Source organism: Rana temporaria, chromosome 7, assembly GCF_905171775.1.
Source record: "Rana temporaria chromosome 7, aRanTem1.1, whole genome shotgun sequence".
NCBI classification, from domain to species: domain Eukaryota; kingdom Metazoa; phylum Chordata; class Amphibia; order Anura; family Ranidae; genus Rana; species Rana temporaria.
In genome coordinates, this window is record NC_053495.1 from 199,690,946 (window position 1) to 199,717,436 (window position 26,491).

Here is a 26,491-nt window from a genome sequence, read left to right on the forward strand (position 1 = left end):
ATTGAGAGAGTAAAAAGAAATAAATGTTTTTAGGTTATTTTGATGCCGGCTTTGCCGAGTGCACGCCAGTGGAAAACTGACTTCTGTTAAAACTTAACTCCAGTATAAGTATACATAGGTAGATTCAGGTAGAGTTTGGCCGACTCATCAGTAGATAAGTCGACCTAACTCAGAATCTACGCCGACCTATGTCTAAGCGTATACTCAAACAGAGATACGCTTAAACATATCTAAGATAGGACGGCTTGCGCCGTCCTATCTTAGATTGCAATATTTTGGATGGCCGCTAGGTGGCGCTTCCATTGTGGTCGGCGTAGATTATGTAAATGAGTTTGTACGCCGATTCACGAACGTACGCCCGGCCGCCGCAGTCGATTTACGCCGTTTCCGTAAGGCCTTAGGAGGCCTAAAGTTATTCCACCTATTAGGTGGAATAACAATGTTAAAGTATGGCCGCGTTCCCGCCGCGAGGTTCGAATTTTTAACGTTGTTTGTGTAAGTCGTCCGCGAAACGGGATTCACGTCGTTTACGTCCACGTCGAAATCAATAGGCCCGTGCAGCGTACGTAACCGCAATGCACACTGGGAAATGTAGTCGCCCGGCGCATGCGCAGTGAAAAAAAAACGTCAAAAACGTGAGGTCAAGCCTCATTACCATGAAACAGGCCCCCCTCCAAGTCATTTGAATTTGGCGCCCTTACGCCCGCCCGCTTTAGGCTACGCCGCCGTATATTAGCAGGCAAGTATATTGAGAATCATTACTAGCCTAGCTAATTTACGGCGGCGTAGCCTAAACAGGCTAAGCTACGCCGCTGTAACATTACACCAATGTACCTGAATCTACCTAACAGTGCCTTGAAAAAGTATTCACGCCCCTTGAAATGTTCCACATTTTGTCATGTTACATCAAAAAATATACCGTATATACTCGAGTATAAGCCGACCTGAATATAGGCCGAGGCACCTAATTTTACCACAAAAAAATGGGAAAACGTATTGACTTGAGTATAAGCCTAGGGTGAGAAATGCAGCAGCTACTGGTAAACAATGCCCATCGGCAGCTATCACTGTGCTCATCGGCAGCCATCACTGTGCCTATCTGCAGCCTCACTGTGCCCATCTGCAGCCTCACTGTGCCCATCTGCAGCCTCACTGTGCCCATCTGCAGCCTCGCTGTATCCATCTGCGGCCACCGGCAGCCATCACTGTGCCCATCGGCAGCCATCACTGTGCCCATCGGCAGCCATCACTGTGCCCATCGGCAGCCATCACTGTGCCCATCGGAAGCCATCACTGTGCCCATCGGCAGCCATCACTGTGCCCATCTGTAGCCTCACTGTGCCCATCTGCAGCCTCACTGTGCCCATCTGCAGCCTCACTGTGCTCATCGGCAGCCATCACTGTGCTCATCGGCAGCCATCACTGTGCCCATCTGCAGCCTCACTGTATCCATTTTCAGCCTCACTGTGCCCATTTGCAGCCTCACCTTGTTTACGGTCTCCTGCTGTGTCATGCAACTGTTCAGCGGCCGTCCACTGTAACAAGCGGCTACAACAAAAAAATTTTAAGCATAAAAAAAATTTGCTGAAAAACTCGGCTTATACATGAGTATATACGCTAAATGTATTTTATTGGGATTTTATGTGATAGACCAACACAAAGTGGCACATAATTGTGAAGTGGAAGGAAAACGATAAATGGTTTTCATTTTTTTTTGTGTTTTACAAATAAATATGTGAAAAGTGTGGGGGGGGCATTTGTATTCAGCCCCCTTTACTTGGATACACCTTTAACTAAAATCTAGTGGAACCAATTGCCTTCAGAAGTCACCTAATTAGTAAATAGAGTCCACCTGTGTGTAATTTAATCTCAGTAAAAATACAGCTGTTCTGTGAAGCCTTCATAGGTTTGTTAGAGAACCTTGGTGAACAAACAGCATCATGAAGGCCAAGGAACACACCAGACAGGTCAGGGATAAAGTTGTGGAGAAGTATAAAGCAGGGTTAGGTTATAAAAAAATATCCCAAGCTTTGAACATCTTACGGAGCTTCTGTTCAATCCATCATCCGAAAATGGAAAGAGTATGACACAACTGCAAACCTACCAAGACATGGCCGTCCACCCAGGGGCAGGCTGACAACTCATGGGGCCCCCAGGCAATAGGAGATTATGGGGCCCCCAGGCAATAGAAGATTGTTCGGCCTCCAGGCAATAGAAGATTATGGGGGCCCCAGGCAATAGGAGATTATGGGGCCACACAGTATATACACACACACACACAGTATACACACACACACACACACAGTGTACATACACACACTGAGAAGGTACTGGAGAGGCGGGGCAGCTATAATCTTGGAATTTTTAGACCAAAAGGATGTCGGTAAGGGACACTTCAGGGACAGATGTGAAAAAAAAAAAAACGATTTTTACTGTCCCTGGTTTTACTGAGGCTGGCAACCCTGATGGGGCCCTCTAGTGGCATGGGGCCTTCGGGCAGTACCCAAATGGTCAGTCCGCCCCTGCGTCCACCTAAATGGACCGGGCCGGGCAAGGAGAGCATTCATCAGAGAAGCAGCCAAGAGGTCCATGGTAACTCTGGAGGAGCTGCAGAGATCCACAGCTCAGGTGGGAGAATCTGTCCACAGGACAACTATTAGTGGTCTCTCCACAAATCTGCCCTTTATGGAAGAGTGACAAGAAGAAAGACATTGTTGAAAAAAGCCATAAGAAGGGAGGGTACACAGCAAACATGTGGAAGAAGGTGCTCTGGTCAGATGAGACCGACATTTTACTTTTTGGACTAAAAGCAAAAAACTCTGGGGTAGATTCAGGTAGGAGATACGACGGCGTATCTCTGAGTGTGAAGCGTCGTATCTTGGCGCCTGATTCAAAGAATCAGATACGCCAGAATTTGTTTAAGATACGACCAGCGTAAGTCTCCTACGCCGTCGTATCTTAACTGCATATTTACGCGGGCCGCTAGGTGGCGCTTCCGTCGATTTACGTGAGGAATATGCAAATTAGGTAGATACGCCGATTCAGAAACGTACGTCCGCCCGGCGCATTTTTTTACGCCGTTTACGTTAGGCTTTTTCCGGCGTAAAGTCACCCCTGCTATGGCGTATCCTATGTTAAGTATGGACGTCGGGTCGGCGCATAATTTTCCGTCGATTGCGTCGTTTGCGTAAGTCGTTCCCGAATAGGGCTGTGCGTAATTTACGCTCACGTCGAAAGCATTGGCTTTTTGCGGGTTAATTTGGAGCATTCGCACTGGGTTACGTTCACGGACGGCGCATGCGCCGTTAGTCAAAAATGTCAAATACGTCGGGTCAGCCTTCATTACCATACAACACGCCCACTACATGGATAATTTGAATTCAGTGGGCTTACGCCGGACCACATACGCTACGCCGCCTTAACTTAGGGCGCAGGTTCTTTCTGAATACAGAACCTGCCTCACTAAGTTATGGCGGCGTAGCATATCTGAGATACGCTACACCCGCAGAAATTTACGCTGATGTCTCTGAATCTACCCATAAGTGTGGTGGAAAACTAACACTTCACATCACCTAAACACACCATTCCAACTGTGAAACATGGTGGTGGCAGCATCATGTGGTGGGATGCTTTTCTTCAGCAGGGACAGGGAAGCTGGTCAGAGTTGATGGGAAGATGGATGGAGCCAAATACAGTGCAACCTTAAAAGAAAACCTGTTATGCCTTGTACACATGATCGGTTTGTCTGATGAAAACGGTCTGATGGACCGTTTTCATCAGACTAACCGATCGTGTGTGGGCCCCATCGTTTTTTTATACATAGGTTAACAAACTAGGAGAAAAGGGAGTAGCCGCTTCAGGTGGGAACCCAGGTGAATATCCTGCGTTGCAGACAACTCAGGTGCAGGCAATGCACTTAGCAAAGCAGGAACAAAGATTGTCTCTGGACAGCCGCACACTGAACAAATTGTAGCCTTTATTAAAAGGACAGCACTGCAAGTCACAGCAAAAGTCACTGCTGTGACTTGTAGTGCTGTCCTTCTTTTAATATAAGGCTACAATTTGTTCAGAGTGCGGCTGCCTTAAAAAACTAGGAACTTGTTTTAAAATTATCTGATGGTGAAAAAAACGATCGTCTGTGGGCACGTCCATCGGTTAAAAATCCACGCATGTTCAGAATCAAGTCGACGCATGCTCGGAAGCATTGAACTTAATTTTTCTCAGCACATCGTTGTGTTTTACGTGACCGCGTTCTGACACGATCGTTTTTTTAACCGATGGTGTGTAGGCACGACTGATCATCAGTCAGCTTCATCGGATGGACCGATCGTGTGTACAGGGCATTAGAGTCTGCAAAAGACTTGAGACTGGGGGGGGAGGTTCACCTTCCAGCAGGACAACAACCCTAAACATACAGCCAGAGCTACAATGGAATGGTTTACATCAAAGCCTATTCATGTGTTAGAATGGCCCAGTCACAGTCCAGACCTAAATCACATTGAAAATCTGTGGCAAGACTTGAAAATTGCTGATCACAGACGTTCTCCATCCAATCTGACAGAACTTGAGATATTTTACAAAGAAGAAGAATGGGGAGAAATGTCCCTCTCTAGATGTACAAAGCTGGTAGAGACATCCCCAAAAAGACTTGCAGCTGTAATTGCAGAGAAAGGAGGTTCTACAAAGTATTGACTCCGGGGGGGCGCCATACAAATGTACCCCCCCCCCACACTTTTCACATATTTATTTGTAAAAAAAAAAAAATTGAAAACCATTTTATCATTTATCAATTATGTGCCACTTTGTGTTGGTCTATCACATAAAATCGCAATAAAATACATTTACATTTTTGGTTGTAACATGAGAAAATTTGGAATATTTTGAAGGGGTATGAATACTTTTTTCAAGGCCAATGTACAATTAGCTTCTCATGAAAGAGACCATATTGTCTAAGCACAAGGAAGAACGATGGTTAGGGTTGGTGTCGGAGCTGGTAATGGTGATTTTCACGTGGCTGTATGATCAGATCGACAACATTTTAATCCTCCCCGTCAACTCAGGTCTGTAAATTAGAAGCCTCTCCTGATCTCTTTCACTTATTTGCCCTTTTCAGAAGAAATGATGTAACCGGCTGGGCAGTTCATGTGATTAGCAGGGAGAGTTCCTATTAATAGCACTTCCATGCTGGTTACTCTCATTATATTTATAATGGAGATAGAGATGCAGTCATCTGAGGAGTAATCTTGTAAGTCACACAGAGAATCTCAGTACCCCCCCCCCCCCCCCCCCCCCCCAGTCCTAACACTTTCCGCTCTTCCAACACATAGCCTGAAGCAAACACTCTGGGCCGGATTCAGAAAGAGATACGACGGCGTATCTCCTGATATGCCGTCGTATCTCTGAGTTCCGACGGTCGGATCTATGCGACTGATTCATAGAATCAGGTTACGCATCGATCTCCCTAAGATCCGACAGGTGTAACTGTGTTACACCGTCGGATCTTAGGCTGCAATTCCAGGCCGGCCGCTAGGTGGCGCTTCCATATCTTTTACGCGACGAATATGCAAATGAGTAGTTACGCCGATTCAGAAACGAACGACCGCCCGGCGCTTTTTTTTTTTACGTCGTTTGCATTCGGCCTTTTCCGGCGTATAGTTACCCCTGCTATATGAGGGGTATCCTATGTTAAGTATGGCCGTCGTTCCCGCGCCGAGTTTTGAATTTTTTAAGTCGTTTGCGTAAGTCGTTCGCGAATACGGATGGACGTAATTTACGTTCACGACGAAACCAATGACGTCCTAGCGGCCTCATTTAGAGCAATGCACACTGGGAGATTTTACGGACGGCGCATGCGCCGTTCAAGTAAAACGTCAAAAACGCGGGGTCAAGGGAAATTTAAATAAAACACGCCCCCTACATCCCCATTTGAATTACGCGGCCTTACGCCGCAACACATACGCTACGCCGCTCTAACTAAGGGCGCAAGTTCTTTGTGAATAAAGAACTCGCGCCCAAAGTTAGAGTGGCGTAACGTATCGGAGATACGTTACGCTGGCTGGACAGATACGCCAATGTATCTGAATCCGGCCCTCTGAGTTTGAAATGGAAGCCTCCAGCCATAGGTGTGCGCAGCCTATTGCATTAGGGTGTGCACCCCAAAACTCCAACACATATGCGTTTGACATATCTACCGGCCTCTTCCCCACTCTCCATCCTGAAACATTGGGAGGAAGGGGGAGCATATGGGGGACCCGGGCAATAGGAAGAAGGGGAAAGGGACAAAGGGGGTGGCGGGGGTGGCATATATTGGTACCGATTCCCTGTATTTTCCTCCTGTGGCAGTTGAATGTTGATGAGAGGGAGAGGAGGAGAAGCCTACTTTCAGCTGCTGCAGGAGGAAAATACAGATCGGTTCCACTAAATTCCACCCCTGCCACATTTTCTGTCCAGGTTCTGAGGGTCGGCAAGGAAGGATTGTGGTTTACCTGTCACCTGCCCACCATAGACAGGTTGCCAACCCCAGGATTAGGGTGTGCCTAGGCACACCTGACACACCCCTTGCGCACGCCTATGCCTCCAGCTCAATTCCCTTCCCCCCATATTATTACCTAATGCTATGCATCTTGCCACTGCAAGCCCAACGGTGGACATTGTTGTGTCCCCTCTTTTTTTTTTTTTTTTTGCTTTTTGCTTTTTTTTTTTATACTTGCCTTTTTCAGATGTCTTTTAGTGGCCACTGGTGGGGTCTTTTTAGCTGTCTTGGCAGTCCTCCCATTGACCATCAGCGTAAGGGGGCACTTTTCACATATAAAAGTGGCTCCTCTATTAACCATTAATACAAAGGGGCACTTTTCTGACTGACCACTAATATAAAGGTATTTTTCTTCCACTGATCACTAATATAAAAAGGTAATTCTCCTCCTGACCACTAATATAAGGGGGTGCTTCTCGCACTGACTACTAAAGTACAGGGGTCCTTCTCCCACTGACCACTTTTATATGAAGGCCCTTTTCCACCTGACCATTAATAAAAAGGGGGATTTCTCCCATAATTGACCAGTAATATAAGAAAGTCCTTCTTCCCTGACCACAAATATAAGGGGGTCCTTCTCCTCCTGACTGCTAATGTAAGGGGGGTCTTCTCCCCTTGAACAGTAAGTAGGGGGTCCTTTTCCCCTTGACCACTAAAGTAAGGATTTCCTTCTCCACTTGACTACTAACATGAGAGGGGCCTTCTTTCACTAACCATTATTATAAGGAGATCCTTCTCTAGGGTGACCACTACGGTTGTCCCGATACCGATACTAGTATCGGGTCCGATACTGAGCAATTGCGCGAGTACTTGTACTCGCGCAAATGCTCCCAAAGCTTCACCAATACTTTTTTTTTCAGGGAGGGTGCAGAGAGGGGACAGAGACAGCGGGTGGAGAGGGGGCGGAGAGAGCTGCTTCCGCTGTCTAATCCCCAAACAGAAAGCCAAGCGCCCCCCCCGCCGTCTTGTTGATCAGCGCGGGGAACATTACAGCTTTCATTTGAATAGCTGTGTGTTTCCCGCCACGCCTCGTCATATATAGCCCCTCAACTAGGCGGGGAGGGGACTTGGTTTCTCCTTGGGGACAAGGCTGCATTTGGGGACAAGGCTGCATTTGGGGACATGGCTGCATTTGGTGACATTGCTGCATTTGGGGACAAGGCTGCATTTGTGGATAATGCTGCATTTGGGGACATGACTGCATTTGGGGACACATGGCTGCATTTGGGGACACATGGCTGCATTTGGGGACACGTGAACACATTTAAAAAAAAGTATTGGTAATCGGTATCGGCGAGTACATGAAAAAAAGTATCAGTAGTTGTACTCGCTCCTAAAAAAGTGGTATCAGGGCAACGCTAGTGACCACATTTTCAAATTACCATTCAGGGACACCCTCCCTTCCCAAAAATCAGCTTGACAGTGATTGGACACAAGAGGCGCGATTCATGATTTTTCCAATCACAAGCAGGGGGCGGGGATTGTGCTCCTCCAGGCATTCCTGGCCAGGACAAGTACTGTCAGTGAGTAAAGCGGTGATGTGGCGACCTTTTTTGGGGGCATCAGATTGGCCCAGGGGGTGGTTATGTCAGTTTCATTCCGGGACACTGTATTGCGGGCAATCTGAATTGCATTGGAGGCGTGGCCTGGCAGGAACCTAGGCTGAGGTTGTCTCTCTTATCATTTAACCCCTGTGGATGTGCAGTACCAGTGATTCTCTTCTCCTTTCCTTCAGTTACTAATATAAGAGGGTCTTTCTCCCACTGACCACTAATATAAGAGGGTCCACCTCCCACTGACAACTAATATAAAGGGGTCCCTCTGACCACTAATATAAAGAGGTCCTTTTCCCACTGACCACTAATCTAAGGAGGTCCTTTTTCCATCTGACCACTAATCTAAGGGGGCCTTTCTCGACAGGACACCGTCATCTAATCAGGTTGCCATCACAATGGGCGGCGGAAGTGCCCACCCCGTTGTGATGGCATCGAAGCCCTCGGCACTGCCCACTGACTCCTGGGAAATGATGACACACATCTCCCAGGAGCAGTAGCGAGCGGAGGTGCCGAGGGAAGAGACGTAAGGAGCCGCGGAGAGGAAGGAGGAAGATTTCAAGGGACCAGTGAGGTGAGTTAAAAAAAAACACAGTAATGCCTTTTTTTTTTTGGGTAGAACTCCACTTCAAAGCGGAGTTCCACCTAAAAATTGAACTTCCGCTTAACCCACTCCTCGCCCCCTTACATGCCACATTTGGCATGTAATTTTTTTTGGGGGGCTGGAAAGGCGATTAGCTTAATTGCCTTCTTGCAGCCCCTCCCTGTAGGCGAGCGCCTGTCCAATCGGACGGCGCCGCTCGCGCATGCGCAGTGCCGCTCGCGCATGCGCAGTGGGTGCCCGGCCGTGAAGCCGAAAGCTGTCACTGCCGGGTGCCCACACTTAGAATGAAGACGCCGGCCAGCGAGGGGGGGCGAGGAGCGGAGCCCCGGCCGGTGCATCGCTGGAGCCATGGAGCAGGTAAGTGTCTGTTTATTAAAAGCCAGCAGCTACACTTTTTGTAGCTGCTGACTTTTAATAAACTTAAAAAAAGGCTGGAACTCCCCTTTAAGAGGCAAAGAATTATCAGTGATATTCTCCAAGCATTTATTTACATTTGCTTAGTGTATAAATCCAGATTAATAGCCTTTTAGAGCCAAGGCCCTCATATGCTCCACATCTCTGCAGCGACCTCATCTCGCACCTCTTCCCTCTGCGCTCTGTAAAGAATTTCAGTATAAACATCTGAATGAGCCCCAGAGAGATGTGCTCCACAGATGCTATAAATATTTGATGGATGGTGAATCTCCTAGAACGCTGTGCTGTGGTTATTGCTGTGGTTATGTTAGCATTGCTTGGTGATAGACATCACGGTTTTGGCCGGAGTCGGTAACTAATAATAACCTTTTCAATGTTGTAGAGGCAAACGCTGTACACCGTCTGCCAAGAATGGTTCCAGGTCTCCAGCCAGAAGTCGTCATCCCCGGATCTGGTGTCGCTTTATCTGGACGCGTTCAGATCGATCAGCCCCCAGCTGCTGCAGATGGTGGTCAACATCGCAGACGAGAACGGCAACACCTCTATGCATTACAGCGTATCGCATTCCAACTTCGCCATCGTCCGGCTCCTACTGGACACAGGTGAGGCTCCTTTTCCTCCATGTAATTAAAGTGGATCTGTCATTTTCAGTGGCACAACTAAAAAGTTATGCCAGTTATTTTATATTATTTATATCAATATTATACTGATGGAAAGTGGACATAACCCTTAAAGCGGAGTTCCACCCAAAAATGGAACTTGCGCTTTTTGGAACCCTCCACCCCTCCGGTGTTACATTTATCACCTTTCAGGGGGGAGCAGATACCTGTGTGATACAGGTATTTTGCTCCCACTTCTGGACATAGATACCCAAGCCACCCGCGGGTATCTACGCCACTTCCGACGCCTCCCCCCCCCCTGCTGTCTTCTGGGAGACACACATATCCCAGAAGACAGCAGGGACCAGTGGGGTCGCGCATGCGCAGTAGGGAACCAGGAAGTGAAGCTGCAAGGCTTCACTTCCTGATTTCCTTACCGAAGATGGCGAAGCCTCCACCCGAGAGCTGAGTGATAGATCGGCTTCGGCACCCTGGACAGGTAAGTGTCCTTATTTTAAAAGTCAGCAGCTGCAGTATTTGTAGCCGTTGACTTTTTAAAAAAAAAATCGGTAAGTGCCCTTACCTTCTTCACATTGAGGTTACTGCAAGCCTATTGCCTGACACACTGGGGGAGATTTACTAAAACTGGTGCATGGTAACCAATCCAAGAGTACCTTACTCTGTTCTCTACGAGCTGCGGCTCCCATATAGTAGACCAGGGGTCTCTAAACTTTCTAAACAAGAGGCCAGTTTAAGATCGTTCAGACTTTAGAGGGGCCAGACATAATTCCTCATTGTTTGTGTCTGTGGGAGGGATAGTGCCCCATCATTGGCATCAGTTTGAGGAATAGTGCCCCATCATTGGTGTCAGTGAGAGGAATAGTGCCCCATCATTGGCATCAGTTTGAGGAATAGTGCCCCATCATTGGTTTCTGTGGGAGGAATAGTGCCCCATCATTGGTGTCTGTGGCAGGAATAGTGCCCATCATTGGCATCAGTTTGAGGAATAGTGCCCCATCATTGGTGTCTGTGGGTGGAAGGGAGGCCATCATTGATATCAGTGGGAGGAATAGTCCTGGTTGGTGTCAGCAGTGGTGTGACCACTGTAGTAGACTATAGTTCTAGCACTTGCCAGGCCAGTGCAAGCTGCTAGAGTAGAGCTCATTGCTTTCCTCCATGGATTGATTTGCCAGCCCTAGAGTCAATAAGGATTACTTCTGGGACACACGATGGAAGTGAAAGGAAAAAGGTACATTGTGGGGAGTGAGAGGGAGCTGTGCAGGAGTGGTTATTGAGGTAAGTAAAACTAATAACACCAATGCTGCAAGTTCTTATTCTGCAGTTCTGGAGTTTTTTTGTGCAGGGCTGAATGTTGCTGGCCCTGACGCTTGGTGGGGTTTATTGCTGGCCCTAACGCTTGGTGGGGTTTATTGCTGGCCCTGACGCTTGGTGGGGGTTTATTGCTGGCCCTGACGCTTGGTGGGGGTTTATTGCTGGCCCTGACGCTTGGTGGGGTTTATTGCTGGCCCTGACGCTTGGTGGGGTTTATTGCTGGCCCTGACGCTTGGTGGGGTTTATTGCTGGCCCTGACGCTTGGTGGGGTTTATTGCTGGCCCTGACGCTTGGTGGGGTTTATTGCTGGCCCTGACGCTTGGTGGGGGTGATCATTGGCAGCTATGAAACTTTCTGGATTTACCATTGTCAGGAACCATAAACCAAAGGGAGACAGACAGTGCAGTTAAAATCACACTTTCAATAAAATAGCAAAAATAACAGTTCAGGAATGTAGTCAAACAACAAAAGCCAAAATTTGGTTGCCAGAGTGGGTAATCAGATGAGCCGGTGTCAGGAAACCTAAAGTCGGCATAGTCAGGAAAAAAAATCAGGATGGAACAGGAATCAGAAGGGAAGTCAGCTAGGCCAAATCATACACAGGAGCACAGGAAGGAAGCACTTGTAGATCATAGACCATGCAAGGGCAAGGAGGAAATGAGCTAAGCTGCTTAAAAAGTAAAAAGGGACTGGCTGTAGGCTGGGCTAATGATGCAGGTTAATGCTAACCAGGTTAGTCACTGTGGTAACAATGAGTGGTTGTTAATTAACTGACAGCTGAGCAGCTTCGGAGCACTGAAAGAAAAGTTCCTCTTTAATCAAAGCTGCAGATTGAAAAATAAAAAATTGAACACGGCTTCTGAAATTACATTAACATAAAGCTTTTATGCGATTTTAGTGTTTGAGTTAACAGAAGGATAAATTCCATGTTTCTTTCCAGACTGACGGAATTAGACATGTAGATACTTTGTGTTTCAAGGGGACTTTGGGGAAAAACCTTGAGAGCTAAAATGAGCTCCTTAGAAAACAAGAGGTCTTTGCAGGGAAGCAATTTGATATTTTTTGCATCTGATCACATCCAGCGTTTATCTCCCGTCATTGCCACTCAGCATCTATAAACAGTCGGACTTAATTGAAGCATTTAGCATGATTCGCTGTAATTTTTCGGAGTGACGGAGTGTCTGCCGGAGGGAAGGAACCCCTCAAACTGACATCTGTGCTGGATCAGGTAACAGGACCGAGAACTGGAACTGGGAAGTCACAATTCTCTCTGCCAGCAGACTTTGTCCTCTAAGGCCTTGTACTCACGGCAGGACATGTCCGATGAAAACGGTCTGCAGACCGTTTCCATCGGACATGTCTGGCCGGGGACTGCCCGGGGACTTCTGTTCGATGGCTATACACACCATCGAACAGAAGCCCGCGCGTAAACATTACGCGGGGCGTGTCCGCGGTGTCGCCGCGTCGATGACGCGGTGTCGCCGCGACAATGACGCGGCGACGTGGGCGGGCCGCCTTAAAAATGCTTCCACGCATGCGTCGAAGTCATTCGACGCATGCGAGGGATGCGGGCGGCAGGACATGTACGGTAGGTCTGTACAGACGACCGTACATGTCCGGGCGGACAGGTTTCCAGCGGACTGTTTTAAAACAAGTCCGGGAAACAGTTGTCCGCTGGAAACCTGTCCGATCCGTCCCAAAATGGTCCGCTCGGGCCAACACACGGCCAAACATGTCTGCTGAAACTGGTCTGCGGACCAGTTTCAGCAGACATGTTTGGTCGTGAGTACGGGGCCTAAGAGATAACTTAGAGATGTCATTAACCCGGACATGTTCCTCAGATATACAGAGGAGGCGGCCTGAAAAAGCCATTAGTCCGCTCACCCCCAGAAAGGTGGAGAGCTGCGGAGGAGTAACGGTCATCCTCTGGTCCCATGGCCAATGCTCTAGGTCAGGCATGTCGTAGTTAAATGGAACAGAACGAGGATTAAGTGTCTGCGGAGGGCTAATTCCAAATTGTATTGCAGCACTTTAGTAATTACCATAACAATAAGAGCAATCTTCAATATTTTATCCCAAGAGGAGAAAGCATATTGTGAAATATTCAACTGCAGAATGATGTAAGGAATTCTAGACTTTATAAACTATAGTAGGACCTTCTAACGCGTTCCAGTTCTTTATATCAGTGATCATCAACTCCTGTCCTCAGGGCCCACTAACAGGTTAGGTTTGCATGATAACTGAAATACATGACAGGTGATATCATGCTCAGTGATTGCAGTATTCTAGTCTGCATCTCCCCCAAGGTAATACATAAAACCTGGCCTGTTAGTGAGCCCTGGGGACTGGGTTGATGACAACTGCTTTACCCAAGGAATAATTCCGACCTAGAGTGACCACATTTCCAAACTGCCATTCAGGGACACTCCCCCTCTCTCACCTTCCCCCAAAAAAGATGAGGGGGGGGGTAATATAGTCTCGGGGTTGATGGAAAATTTGGCGGTGGGTTATTTGTCAGGTGAATGTGCCCCGTGCCACCAGATGCAATGCTGCTTGCCGCCCATAGCCTGCCGCCAGATGCAGTGCTGCTGAAACGTGCGTAGAAGGAAAGGAGTGGAGTCACTATCTGAAGAGTGAAGATCACACCAGTCCCTGCTGCTTGCCGCTGGGTGCCGGAGAAGGAAGAGGTGCCGAGGTGGGTGGGGACAGCAGTGCTGCACTGGGCACAGGCCTCACTCCCGGTCTCGCTGTCAGAGTAAATTGTCACTGGTTGCAAGATGCCAGGCAGCGCCGGCCCTAGCAACCAGTTCCGGAAATGTAGTTATTAGTTAGTAGGGGTGGCTGTGTCCTCTATTTCATTCCGGGACACTGTATTGTCCCAGAATGAAGGTGCCCGGGACCCAGGACAGACATGTCAATTGCGGGACAGTCCCGGGAAATCCGGGACACGTGGGCACCTTATTCTTTTATATCCTCCATGTTTCCATTCCTCCTATATCTCCGACTCAATCTTTTAAACAAAATCCAATCCTCTAGAATGCATTAAGATAAAAAAAAAAAACCTTCCGCCTTTACACCCCTTTAAGCCTGGAATTCTACTCTAAAGCATGTATGCATTCCTAAACCGTAAATGCTTTCAAACAAGCCATCGCGGAAATTTCTAGCTACTTGTAATGTAAAGTTATTCATTTTTTAAGATTGTCAAAGATCACAACAAAAACTAAGGTGGGGAAAGAGGCCGTGACTTCAGTGTCTATGTTGTGAACTGTAAAAATGAATTTCCCCACAATGCCTACAGCTTCAGAGGTTAATGAGGGTTGTTTTAAAGCGTGTTTTCTACTTGCTCACAATGCCGCTACATTAGTGTGCATAATCTGGGCATAGGCTCAGTTTACCTAGGTTAAAATTATGTACCCGCCCCCTCCAGGTGTCTATGTGCCGGGCTAGCTTGGCCTGCGCATAAGCATCCTATAGATTGGATTGAGGTGTTGTTCCCACAGTACGGATACAGACACAGCCACTAGATTTTTTTTTTTACTCATATGACTTTAGACTCACTTTAAATACATACGATTGCAAACTTTGTATCATAAATTGGGCACATCTCCCAGCCTGGTATTTGTTCATGTTAAAAGTTTTTAGGCTTTTAACTGAAGTAAGAAGACCGTGGTAAAGTCAGCGGGAAAGATGTCAATTGTTAAATAAGAAGCGTTTTAGCGGGAAGTCAATATTTCAGGTATTGATCAGAGACGCTAGGTTGTTCTCCTTAGTCTCTAAAGTGCTCAGCTGTGTGTAACCACCTGCCTTGAAAATCAATATATATGGCAAAGGAAGCCATTGTCGGCAAGGAGTTAAAGAACCGCTATCACCAAATAACACGCTGTCAAGTCATATGCGCCAAGTGTTTCAATCTCTATAGTTACTGTAAAAAAATCATTACTTTTGAAATCTGAATGTCAAAACTTTTTGTACAGAGTCTGCTGGGTGTGAGGATTGTTTGGAAAGAAAAAGATGGTGCCAGCGTGTAGGCAGCAGCAGTCTGCTTCCTCCACTATAGGTGGCGCTTGACCGGAGCGGTACTGGAGTTGTGCTCCCTTACTGGGTTGTCTGTTGAGTTGAGCCTTTTGCTCTCACAACCGGACTGTGTGTAGTTACTTCCCGCATGCTGTACCTACCCACATGTAATAAGTCGTCACCATGGGGTACCTTTTTGTATATAGCGCATTCCTTTTTTGTACTTCCCAGCACAGCACCACATTTGCTTTAGCACTTTGTGAACTGGAAGGTATATATTATATATATATATATATATATATATATATATATATATATATATATATATATATAAAATATCTCCTTCTAGACTGTAAGCTCTAACGAGCAGGGCCCTCTGATCCTTCCTGTATTGAATTGTATTGTAACTGTACTGTCTTCCCTGATGTTGTAAAGCGTTGCACAAACTGTTGGCGCTATGTAAATCCTGTATAATAATATAATAATATTATATATATATATATATACATATATATATATATATATATATATATATATATATATATATATATATATATATATATATATATATATATATATATATATATATATAGTTAGTAAAACCTTGGATTGCGAGCATAATTAGTTCCAGAAACATGCTTGTTGTAATCCAAAGCACTCTTATAGCAAAGCAAATTTCCCCATAAGAAATAATGGAAACTCAAATGATTCGTTCCACAAGTCCTTCTGTTTATCGTCCATATAAAAAGATTATAACAATCTGACCAGGTTGTGTAACCATAAAATGTCCATCCACAAATGGAAGCCTCCCCAGGGGGATTGGAAGCAGAGTTCAGCAGGAGCTCCAGAGTATAAAAGAGAAGAGAGGTGCCTCTAAGTGTAGCAAAATTGTGCTAAATGTAGTTCCTTTATTAAATGTAACCATATTTCTACACTTAGAGGCGCCTCTTCTTTTTTGTACTCAGTTGTGACATGACGCTACTTGTATATCAAGAAATCGCTTGTATATCAAAATGTTGCTTGTCTTGCAAAACGCTCTTAAACCAAGTTTCTCACAAACCAAGGTTTTACTGTATATAGCTTCTTTTAAATAACTTCAGCGCACCAAACCCAGGTGGTCTACTATGCAAATATCAACCACAAATTTTGTGGTCAAGCTCTGGTCTGCCTCCTTCTAACCCCTGTACCCTCCTTTTAATCACTAGATCTGGGTAGCATCATTCCCTAAAAGAATATTTGTATAGAGTAGGAGGATATTGCCAGAGCGTAGAGACATGGTAGTTATGGTCAATACTTGCAGAACAGTACACCTGAGATTTTGAGGATCTCTGAATGGTATCGGAGCAGATACCTGGACCTTCATGATTCTCAACTACACAGCAAAGTTCATAAGCATCATGGGAAATGTAGTTCCAAAACATCTGGGGTGCCAAGGTTCTCCATCACTGCCCTAGACCAATTCAATCATGGCCTACAAAATTGGGTCATGTATGACGTCCTCGGGGGCAAAAAGAGTTCCCTGGTCCATTGGAAGGACATAATTTGTTTGACCTATGAACAGTATGGTATTCATCCTTCCCTTTCTTTTTGTCTGTGCTGCATTTATGCACCAGGTGGAATGTGCACTGAGGAGGGTTTGAGAACAGGTAGATGTCACCTAACTGTGCATAGTACCATTAGGGTCTAAACATCCTGATGGCCCTTTGCATTGATGAAGAGTACAAACAAGACCACATTTAATGTACTATTTTGCTTTTCTAGGTCTCAATATATGCTACATTATAGCATAATCTCTTCATGGCAGAAACTGCTACCTTGTTCTAATCTAAAACAGATACACCATACTCCAGTGGTGGCCACTCCATTAGGGGCACAGGGACGCCACCTCCCACCGATCCATGTGCCAGGCCCCTAATCTACATTCCGGAGCGCCAGATGCATGTGTAACGGGGTCAGGGGTTAACACCGTTTACGATATTCCATTCCACCAACCCACAACAGCTTATCCGACACTCCAACAATCCAACAGACACGATCCATTAGAATTCCCCAGAAGGACGAGACACACACAGCTCTGTCTCTGGTTCAAAACGAATGAATGCTTTAATGGTAAACTCTCAGATTTTTATACAGTTAGAGAGCATGCTGCAGTAATCACAGGGACAATGAAACACTCCACCCAAAACATCACACAATGGGTGCTTAACGAGTCCCCCTCAATCCGCATCTTAGACAGACATTCTGGCACCGAATCGACAGGAGTTAATTACTACAGCTGACAAGTCACATTCCACATCTATTATCAATAGTATTTTGACACAAAACAGTGTCATTAGCATACACAATGAAAGATCTTAGGAGCAGACTTAATCAGCACAATGGACAACAGAATGCAATCACAGCAAGCCCCATCACTACAGCCAGGTGGACTTAATTAGCATCTCAAAAGTCTATGTTACACATTGAATGAATCACTGTCCTATTGACCTGTTGAGGTCAGAATAAACAACCTGTAATATCTCAAGATCTCCTGCAATACATGAATTATCATTAATGTCCCATCTCATGTAATCTGAGATATCAGTTCTCAGTCATCCTATGCCCCTAAAGGAGATAGGATGACCCTAGACCCAAGAGTCATTAGTGAAGCTGGCACAGGAGTACCCCGCATCCTTCAAAAGTCTCTGGGTTATTACGGGCCATTCCGTTACATCGTGGATTTCAGTGTTTTGTTTTAAGCATGTGATTAGAGCTTAATTGGCTTAAAAAAAGGGTGGGCTCAGGGGTCAGAGCACTGTTGTGTGACATTAGCAAAATAATATTTGCTAATGTCTTCCTGCTTCTCCTCCTGGCTAATCAGAAAGCGGGTCCTGAGACTTGGACGGGGATGTTTTAGGACTCTCAGCCAATCGTGTCTCAGGACCCGCTTCCTGTTCGGTCCTGGAGGAGAAGCAACGTCACGACTCTGAGCCCTAACCCAGATCCAGCACCACCTCCTAAGGTAAGGTCATGGATCGCCACCTTCCCGTCCGGTAGTGTGAGTGAGGGGGGGGCAGGTTTGTTTGACACTCCCCTCAAATTATTGAGCACCAGCCGCCATTGCCATACTCCCCATCTAAATCTGTCCTCATGACAAAATTATAGAAACTGAAGTCTACATGGGATAGATTGTGCCGAGTTTGTGCATCCAAATTTAAAATTTGGAATTTAATAATCAGTAATATAACATGAGCAGGATAATGAGTAGGTTTCTGTATAGCAACATTGACCACAAGAAAATCTTTCACTCTTTGTACTAGGAGTGTGTGACGTTGACCATCAGAATAAAGCGGGGTACACTCCCGTGATGCTTACCCCTCTGGCATCGGCAGACACAGATGAAGATATGCAAGTTGTGAAAGCTCTTCTCAGTCTCGGCAATGTCAATCTGACTGCCACCCAGGTACGTTGACAACATACATTATGTATACGATTGCACCTAAAGAGATATCTATGTATACATTGATGAACTGCATTGTAGTCATTTTCAAAAAGTGTATCTAAAGCCATTTTTGGTTGGGTGGTTCAATAGAGCGGGGAAGGATTGGAACTCCTTTCAGATGTTTGTTGCTATTGAGTCGTCACCATGGGGTAATAAAATCATGTGCCTTTTTGTATATAGTGCATTCCAGCTCAGCACCATATTTGCTTTAGATCTTCGAGCTGGAAGGCGTGTGTATGTGTGCAAGTATATATATATATATATATATATATATATATATATATATATACACACATATATATACACACACACACACACACACACACATACACATCAGTGGAACCTTGGATTTCGAGCATAACCCGTTCCAGGAGAATGCTCGTAACCCAAAGCACTCGCATATCAAAGCGAGTTTACCCATAGAAGTCAATGGAAATTAAAATAATTTGTTCCGCATTGACTTCAATGGCATGCAATACCACATGTGGCCAGGGGTGGGGGGGGGGCTCTGGAGAGCCTCGGAAACACTCAGAAAGGCCAGAGGAGATCTCGGCTGAACTCTGAAAACCTCGGAAAGGCTTGGGAACGGAGTATTTCCAAAGTTTTCCGAACAGCTCCGATTGGCTCCGCTGGGCTCCCCCCACCTCAGGCCAAACGCGATACTGCACACCGCTTTAGCTTAAATCCTGCTCGTTTTGTGAGACAACACTCACAAACCGAGTCAGGATTTTTTAAAATAAGTGCTCGTATTGCGAAAAGCTCGTTAACCACGTTACTCGCAATCCGAGGTTCCACTGTGTGTGTGTATATATAAATATATATATATATATATATATATATATATATATATAAATATATATATATATATATATATATATATATATATATATATATATATATATATATAGTATGTTCCCTGGGTGTGCTCTAACTGTAGGGGGGGTGGCCTCACTAGGGGAAATGACTGATCGCTGTTCATACATTGTATGAACAGAAGGTCAGCATTTCTCCCCTGACAGGACCGGGAGCCATGTGTTTACACACACAGCTCCCGGTCCTCGCTCTGTAACGAGCAATCGCGGGTGCCCGGCGGTGATCGCGACCGCCGGGCACGCGCGCAGGAGCGAGTGGGGCGGCGCGCGCCCCTAGTGCCCGCTTCGCGAGGCGACGTAGCGCTACGGGCTCTCGCGCAGGAGAGCCGACCAGCCGCCGTAGAGCTGCGGCGGCTGGTCGGCAACCAGTTAAAGTTCAATATCCCCAACAAAATTCTTTCCTGTGTCTTAAAAGAAGTTAGTAGTAGGGAAGGTGGCAACCGGTACCTACAATTGAAGTAGCACTGTTCTTATGCTTTTTCATATTTCATGTGTGAGGTTTACAACCACTTTAGTTGAAATGGACACGTGCATGTATATGGTAAAGGAACGTTTTTTTTTTTTGTATCTACATTAAATAACATTTAATCATTTGTATGCTTTTATTACTGTTCTTTTATTTTACCATTTTCATCAACTTGCTGCAGAACTTATCACATTGCAGAAGCCGATTTACATTTTTTGAGACTTAAATAATTCACAGATCTTCAATTTTACATTTCATCCCAGCTGTAGTACAAATAGTGATTGTAATTGTACAGAATGAATTCTTTCTCTAGACACAGAGTTCTTGTATTTTTCTGTCTCATTAATATGAATAAATTCAGAATGGCGTCACAGAAAAATGTGTTCCAGAGCGTCACACAACTGAAGTTTCCTATTGTTCCTTCCACTGGAGCATGGGAAAGTCTTTTGACATTATAGGTAACTTGTGCCATAGGCAGGCACAATCCCGAAAAATGTATGAACTATTACAGCTAAGGAATGTATCAATACAATCTGTAGTTATAATAGTTTACTATTACAGCTATAAACATTTGCTTATTAGAAACTATACTTTTCCAATTCTTCTGCCCTGCCGCTTTGTCTCCTCTCCCCTCTTTGCACCCCTTTTTTCTGTCCCCTTCCCCACTTTTTTCTTTTCTTTTGTTGATTCTCCTCCTTTATTATTGATGATCTTTTTTGGTAAAAATTGGGATCCTTTGGCAGTTATTTATTGCTATTTGTGTCCCAGTCAGTGATGTATTTAGGTTTTGTGCTGCCCTAGGCCTGACTAAACTTGTGCACCCCTAATTTAAATATGACCCACCCCTTCCTGTCAAGGCCACACCCATTGCTGTTAAAGACCTGCCCTTCCCTTACCCTTAGTCTATCCAAAATGAAAAAAAGTGTTCCTAAAGTTTTACTTTAGGCACAAAATTCTGATAATTTTATGGAGAGGACTAAAAAGATATAACCATGCCAATGGTACAGCAGAACATATGTAGCACAGTGAGGAAGGTTTGTGATCCAAGATGATAGGACAATCAAAATTAGAAGCTCTGCCCCCCTACAGTTGCGGGATGCTTGCCTCTCTGCCCAGTCCGCCCCATAAGACTGGTGCTACACTAACAGTGCTACACTAATAGCGCAAGCTGACGGGGACTCTTTCCGTGCTGCCCCCCTGCAATGTGCTGCCCTAGGCCTAGGCCAGGATACAGCCCTGGTCCCAGTTGGGTTGATTCAGCGTCTCTATTTCTTCTAATGATTATTGCCACTGGTGAGGGAAAATCTAAAACTGTGGGTTGTCGTCAGAATGGGCATAGAGGGGAACTACGGGCACTTATTCCAGGGACATTTCCTTTCACTTAATGTGAACCGCCGCATATTTGCATGCAGTAGTGAAAATAGCGCTGTGCCAAGAGCACATGCCCTGCCCGCTCTTGACAGTTACCGGCGGCCAACTGAAAGCTCCTGATCATGTGATTGATGTGACAGCCAGTCAGTGCCGAGACAAGGTCATCCAGCACCCAGGGCAAAGATGCCAAACTACGCCCCCCCTTTCCCTTAGGGTTAAAGTGGAGGTTCACCCGAAAACTTAATTTTTAACATTAGATTGAGGCTCATTTTGTCTAGGGGAATCGGGTAGTTTTTTTAAAATCGAAGCAGTACTTACCGTTTTAGAGAGCGGTCTTCTCTGCCGCTTCCGGGTATGGGCTGCGGGACTGGGCGTTCCTATTTGATTGACAGGCTTCCGACGGTGGCATACATCACGTCACGATTTTCCGAAAGTAGCCGAACGTCGGTGCGCAGGTGCCGTATAGAGCCGCACCGACGTTCGGCTTCTTTCGGCTACTCGTGACGCGATGTATGCGACCGTCGGAAGCCTGTTAATCAAATAGGAACACCCAGTCCCGAAGACCATACCCGGAAGCGGCGGAGAGAAAATCGCTCTCTAAAACGGTAAGTACAGCTTCGATTTTAAAAAAAACTACCCGATTCCCCTTGACAAAATGAGCATCAATCTAATGTTAATTTTTTTTTTCGGGTGAACTCCCTCTTTAAGGTCAGGTTGCCCCCATCCATGCAATAAACCATTGCGCCAGGGGCAGCCGTCCCTCCTGCCCAACCCTTGTCCCTGCCCTGCAGCCAGTCACAGTGATTACATGGACATAAGCTCCGCCCCACCTCCAGCATTCTAGACCCCTTAAGGTGGGAGGGTCTCAAACTGGCGGCCCTTCAGCTGTTGCAAAACTACAAGTCCCATGAGGCATTGCAAGGCTGACATTTACAAGCATGACTCCCAAAAGCAGAGGCATGATTGTGACATGTAGTTTAGCAACAGCTGGAGGGCCGTCAGTTTGAGACCCCTGCCTTAAAGGCCTTTTTTTTTTGCCTTCAGGATTTTAGCTCTAGTCTAAGGCCCCGTACACACGGACGGACTGTTCGATGAAAAAGGTCCGCCGGACCGTTTTCATCGGACAGTCCTCTGCCGGATTTCTGTTTGATGGTTGTACACACCATCAAACAGAAATCCGTGCAGACACGATACGCGGTGACGTGGCCGCGCCGTCGTCGCGGCGACGTGCGCGGCCCTGGAAGGTCAATGCTTCCACACATGCGTCGAATCACTTTGGGCCGAGCGGACATGTCCGGTGAGTCGTACAGACGACCGAACATGTCCGACGGACAGGCTTCCAGCGGACATGTTTCTTAGCATGCTAGATCAGGCACATCCACCGTTTGCCTCACACAAAGTAAAAGCTGTACAGTTGCCGGATCCCTTTCTTCTGAAAGACGACAGTTGGGCTTGCCCAAGATGGAAGCTTTCAGGACCTTCCTTGCGTCCCTCTCCCAGGCCTTATGCAATAAAACCCAGAATGGTCGTTGAATTGATGCCGAGTGTAAAATGATGCGAGACCTGATCTTGGGATCTCTCTTCCAGGGTGGGCAGACAGCGCTGATGCTTGGTATTAGCCATGGCAGGTCCGACATGGTAAAAGTACTGCTGGAGTGCGGGGCAGACGTGAACCTGCAGGACGTGGATGGAGAGTCCGCTCTGATGATGGCCTGTCATTTGGGAAATGTGGAAATCGTCAAGCTTATTTTGTCTCAACCAGACTGCAATGTGGAAATAACGGATAAGGTAAGATCACAATGGTCTGAAAATAATTCTTTCACAGTCGATCTTTATTGTAATTTCTCTGCTAAAATACTATAATTATAAAACCGTTCAATTGGATGTGCATACATACATACATACATACATACATACAGTACCTTGAAAAAGTATTCATACCCCTGGAAATTTACCACATTTTGTCATGTTACAACCAAAGACATAAATGTATTTTATTGGGATTTTAGTGGCAAAGTGGCCCATAATTGTGAAGTGGAAGGAAAATGATAAATGGTTTTCAAACTTTTTTTTACAAATAAATATGTTTAACCACTTAAGGACCGCCTAACGCCGATATACGTCGGCAGAATGTCACGGCTGGGCACAATCACATCCCTGTACGTGATTGTTACATGCCCAGCCGTGGGTCGTGGGCGCGCGGCCCGGTCCGAAGCTCCGTGGCCGCGGGACTCGCGGACCCGATCACCGCTGGAGTCCCGCGATCGGTCCCCGGAGCTGAAGAACGGGGAGAGCTGTGTGTAAACACAGTATGGAGCATACATCGGAAAAACCGGCCGTGTGTAGGGGGAAAAGACTGACTGAGCAGGTTCTCGGCTTTCCCCTCCGGATTTCCGACGGGAACTTTTCCCGTCGGCAATCCCGCACGTGTGTACGGGGCATAACAGGTTTTCTTCTAAGATTGTCCTGTATTTGGCTCCATCCATCTTCCCATCAACTCCGACCAGCTTCCCTGTCCCCACAACATGATGCTGCCACCACCATGTGTCACAGTGGGGATGGTGTGTTCAGGTTGATGTGCAACACGTTTTGCTTTTAGGACAAAGAGCTCAATTTTGTTCTCATCTGACCAGAGCACCTTCTTCCACATGTTTGCTGTGTTCCCCACATGGCTTCTCGCAAATTGCAAATGGGACTTTTATGGCTTTCTTTCAACAATGACTTTCTTCTTGTCACTCTTCCATAAAGGGCAGATTTGTGGAGAACACGACTAATAGTTGTCATGTGGACAGATTCTTCCACCTGAGCTGTGGATCTCTGTAGCTCCTCCAGAGTTACCATGGAGCTCTAGGCTGCTAATTAATGTTGTTCTTTGCCGGCCTGGTCAGTTTAGGTGGACGGCCATGTCTTGGTAGGTTTGCAGTTGTGCCATACTCTTTCCATTTTCGGATGATGGATTGAAGAGAGCTCCGTGAGATGTTCAAAGCTTGGGAGATTTTTTTATAACCTAACCCTGCTTTATACTTCTCCACAACTTTATCCCTGACCTGTCTGATGTGTTCATTGACTTTTATGATGCCGTTTGTTCATTAATGTTCTCTAACAAACCTCTGAGGTCTTCACAGAACAGCTGTATTTATACCGAGATTAAATTACACACAGGTGGACTCTATTTACTAATTAGGTGACTTCTGAAGGCAATTGGCTCCACTAGATTTTAGTAAGGGGTGTCAGAGTAAAGGGGGCGGAATACAAATGCACCCCTTAACTTTCAGATATTTATCTGTTAAAAAAAATTAAAACCATTTATCATTTTCCTTCCACTTCACAATTATGTGCCACTTTGTGTTGGTCTATTACATAAAATACATTTACATACAATTGGGCACTGTACATATACTCACCCAGCTGCGCTCACTTGGTGCCTCCCATCACTACCAAAGTCCTCCCTTAACAGAGCAGGTTTTCCAGTTATGAGAGACTCACACGATCCCCCTTATGTGACAGTGCCCAGACCTGGTCCGCCAGTCACCAGGCCCAAACATGGCTGCCACAATGTCATCCACCCTCCTAAACGCCAACACTGAAAATTAGACAGCCATGCGGCATTGGGGAGCTGATAAGAGAGCCTGGCTGGGTAATTATTCAAGAGGGGAGGGAGGCGCTATGTTCACTGCTGATGATAAAATAATCACAGAGAGTAATAACCCACATGACACTTGGCAACAACGGCAAATAATGCCTCGTACACACGACCGGCTTTCCCATCGGGAAAACTGCCATGAGAGCTTTTGGCCGGGAATCCCGGCCTTGTGTATGCTCTACTGCAGTTTTCCCGACAGGAAAACTGCCGGGGAAAAAAAAAGAACCAGCTCTCTTTTTCCCCGCCGGTTTTTAAGCCGGCAGTTTTCCTATGGGAAAAGACTGCGGTGGAGCATACACACGGCCGGGTTTCCCGACCAAAGCTCTCATGGCAGTTTTCCTCTCGGTTTTCCCGGCGGGAAAACCGATCGGGTGTACTAGGCATTAATCTTGTTTGGCACTAGTGCAAGTAAAACGGTTTCTCCTTTCCCCTTGACAAAATGATATACAGTGGAACCTTGGATTACGAGCATAATCCGTTCCAGGAGAATGCTTGTAATCCAAAGCACTCGCATACCAAAGCAAGTTTCCCCATAGAAATCAATGGAAACGAAAATTATTTGTTCCGCGTTGACTTCAATGGCATGCAATACCACATGTGGCCAGAGGTGAGGGGCGCCGGAGAGCATCGGAAATGATCGGAGACAGCTTGGCTGACCTTGGAAAGGCTCGGAAACACCCGGGAACAGAGTATTTCCGAAAGGCTCCGGTGCCCCCGGACCTCAGGCCAAATGCGGTACTGCACACCCCATTAGCTTGAATTCTTCGCAAAGTTCGCAAACAGAGTCAGAATAAAAAAATAAATAAAAAGTTGCTCGTCTTTCAAAATGCTCGCTAACCGCATTACTTGTAAACCAAGGTTCCACTGTATTAACCATTCCAGTCCGGGCGATAATGTTTTATCTGCCTGGAGTTGACCTTTCACACTACGGGCTAGATTCAAGTAGCCCGCCGTAAGTTTGTCCGGGCGTAGCGTATGTTATTTACGCTACGCCGCCGCAACTTAGACGGGCAAGTGCAGTATTCACATAGCACTTGCTCCGTACGTTGCGGCGGCGTAGCGTAAATTAGCCGGTGTAAGCGCGCCAAATTCAAATTTGCAAGAGGTGGGCGTGTTTTACGTAAATAAAACATAACCCCACGTAAATGACGTCTTTAACGAACGGCGCATGCACCGTCCGTGAACGTATCCCAGTGTGCATGCTCGAAATTCCGCCGCAAATCGTCAATGCTTTCGACATGGACAGAATTTACGCAAAGCCCTATTCGCGAACGACTTACGCAAAATTTTCAAAATTCGACGCGGGAACGACGTCCATACTTAACATTGCGTACACCTCATAGAAGCAGGAGTAACGTTACGCCGGAAAAAGCCTTACGCAAACGACGTAAAAAAATCCGGCGAGCGCACATACGTTTTCTGAATCGGCGTATCCAGCTCAATTGCATATTCTACGCTGAAATCGACGGAAGCGCCACCTAGCGGCCAGCGTAAATATGCACCCTAAGATACGACGACGTAAGAGACTTACGCCGCTCTTATCTTGGCCTAATTTAAGCGTATCTGGTTTCCAGAATATGCTTAAATTTACGACGGCGTAGATTCAGAGT

The 26,491-nt window shown here is 46.2% G+C and overlaps 1 protein-coding gene across 2 annotated transcripts in view; it reads left to right on the plus strand.

Moving 5' to 3' along the window:
• KANK4 (KN motif and ankyrin repeat domains 4) overlaps positions 1–26,491 on the plus strand; it is a 189,221-nt gene that overhangs the window by 150,147 nt on the left and 12,583 nt on the right. For both annotated transcript variants that reach the window (XM_040360800.1, XM_040360799.1), the window contains exons 7-9: positions 9,486–9,705; positions 18,348–18,490; positions 22,826–23,026. In XM_040360800.1, the coding sequence (XP_040216734.1) occupies positions 9,486–9,705; positions 18,348–18,490; positions 22,826–23,026 (564 nt within the window). The remainder of the gene's footprint in view (positions 1–9,485; positions 9,706–18,347; positions 18,491–22,825; positions 23,027–26,491) is intronic.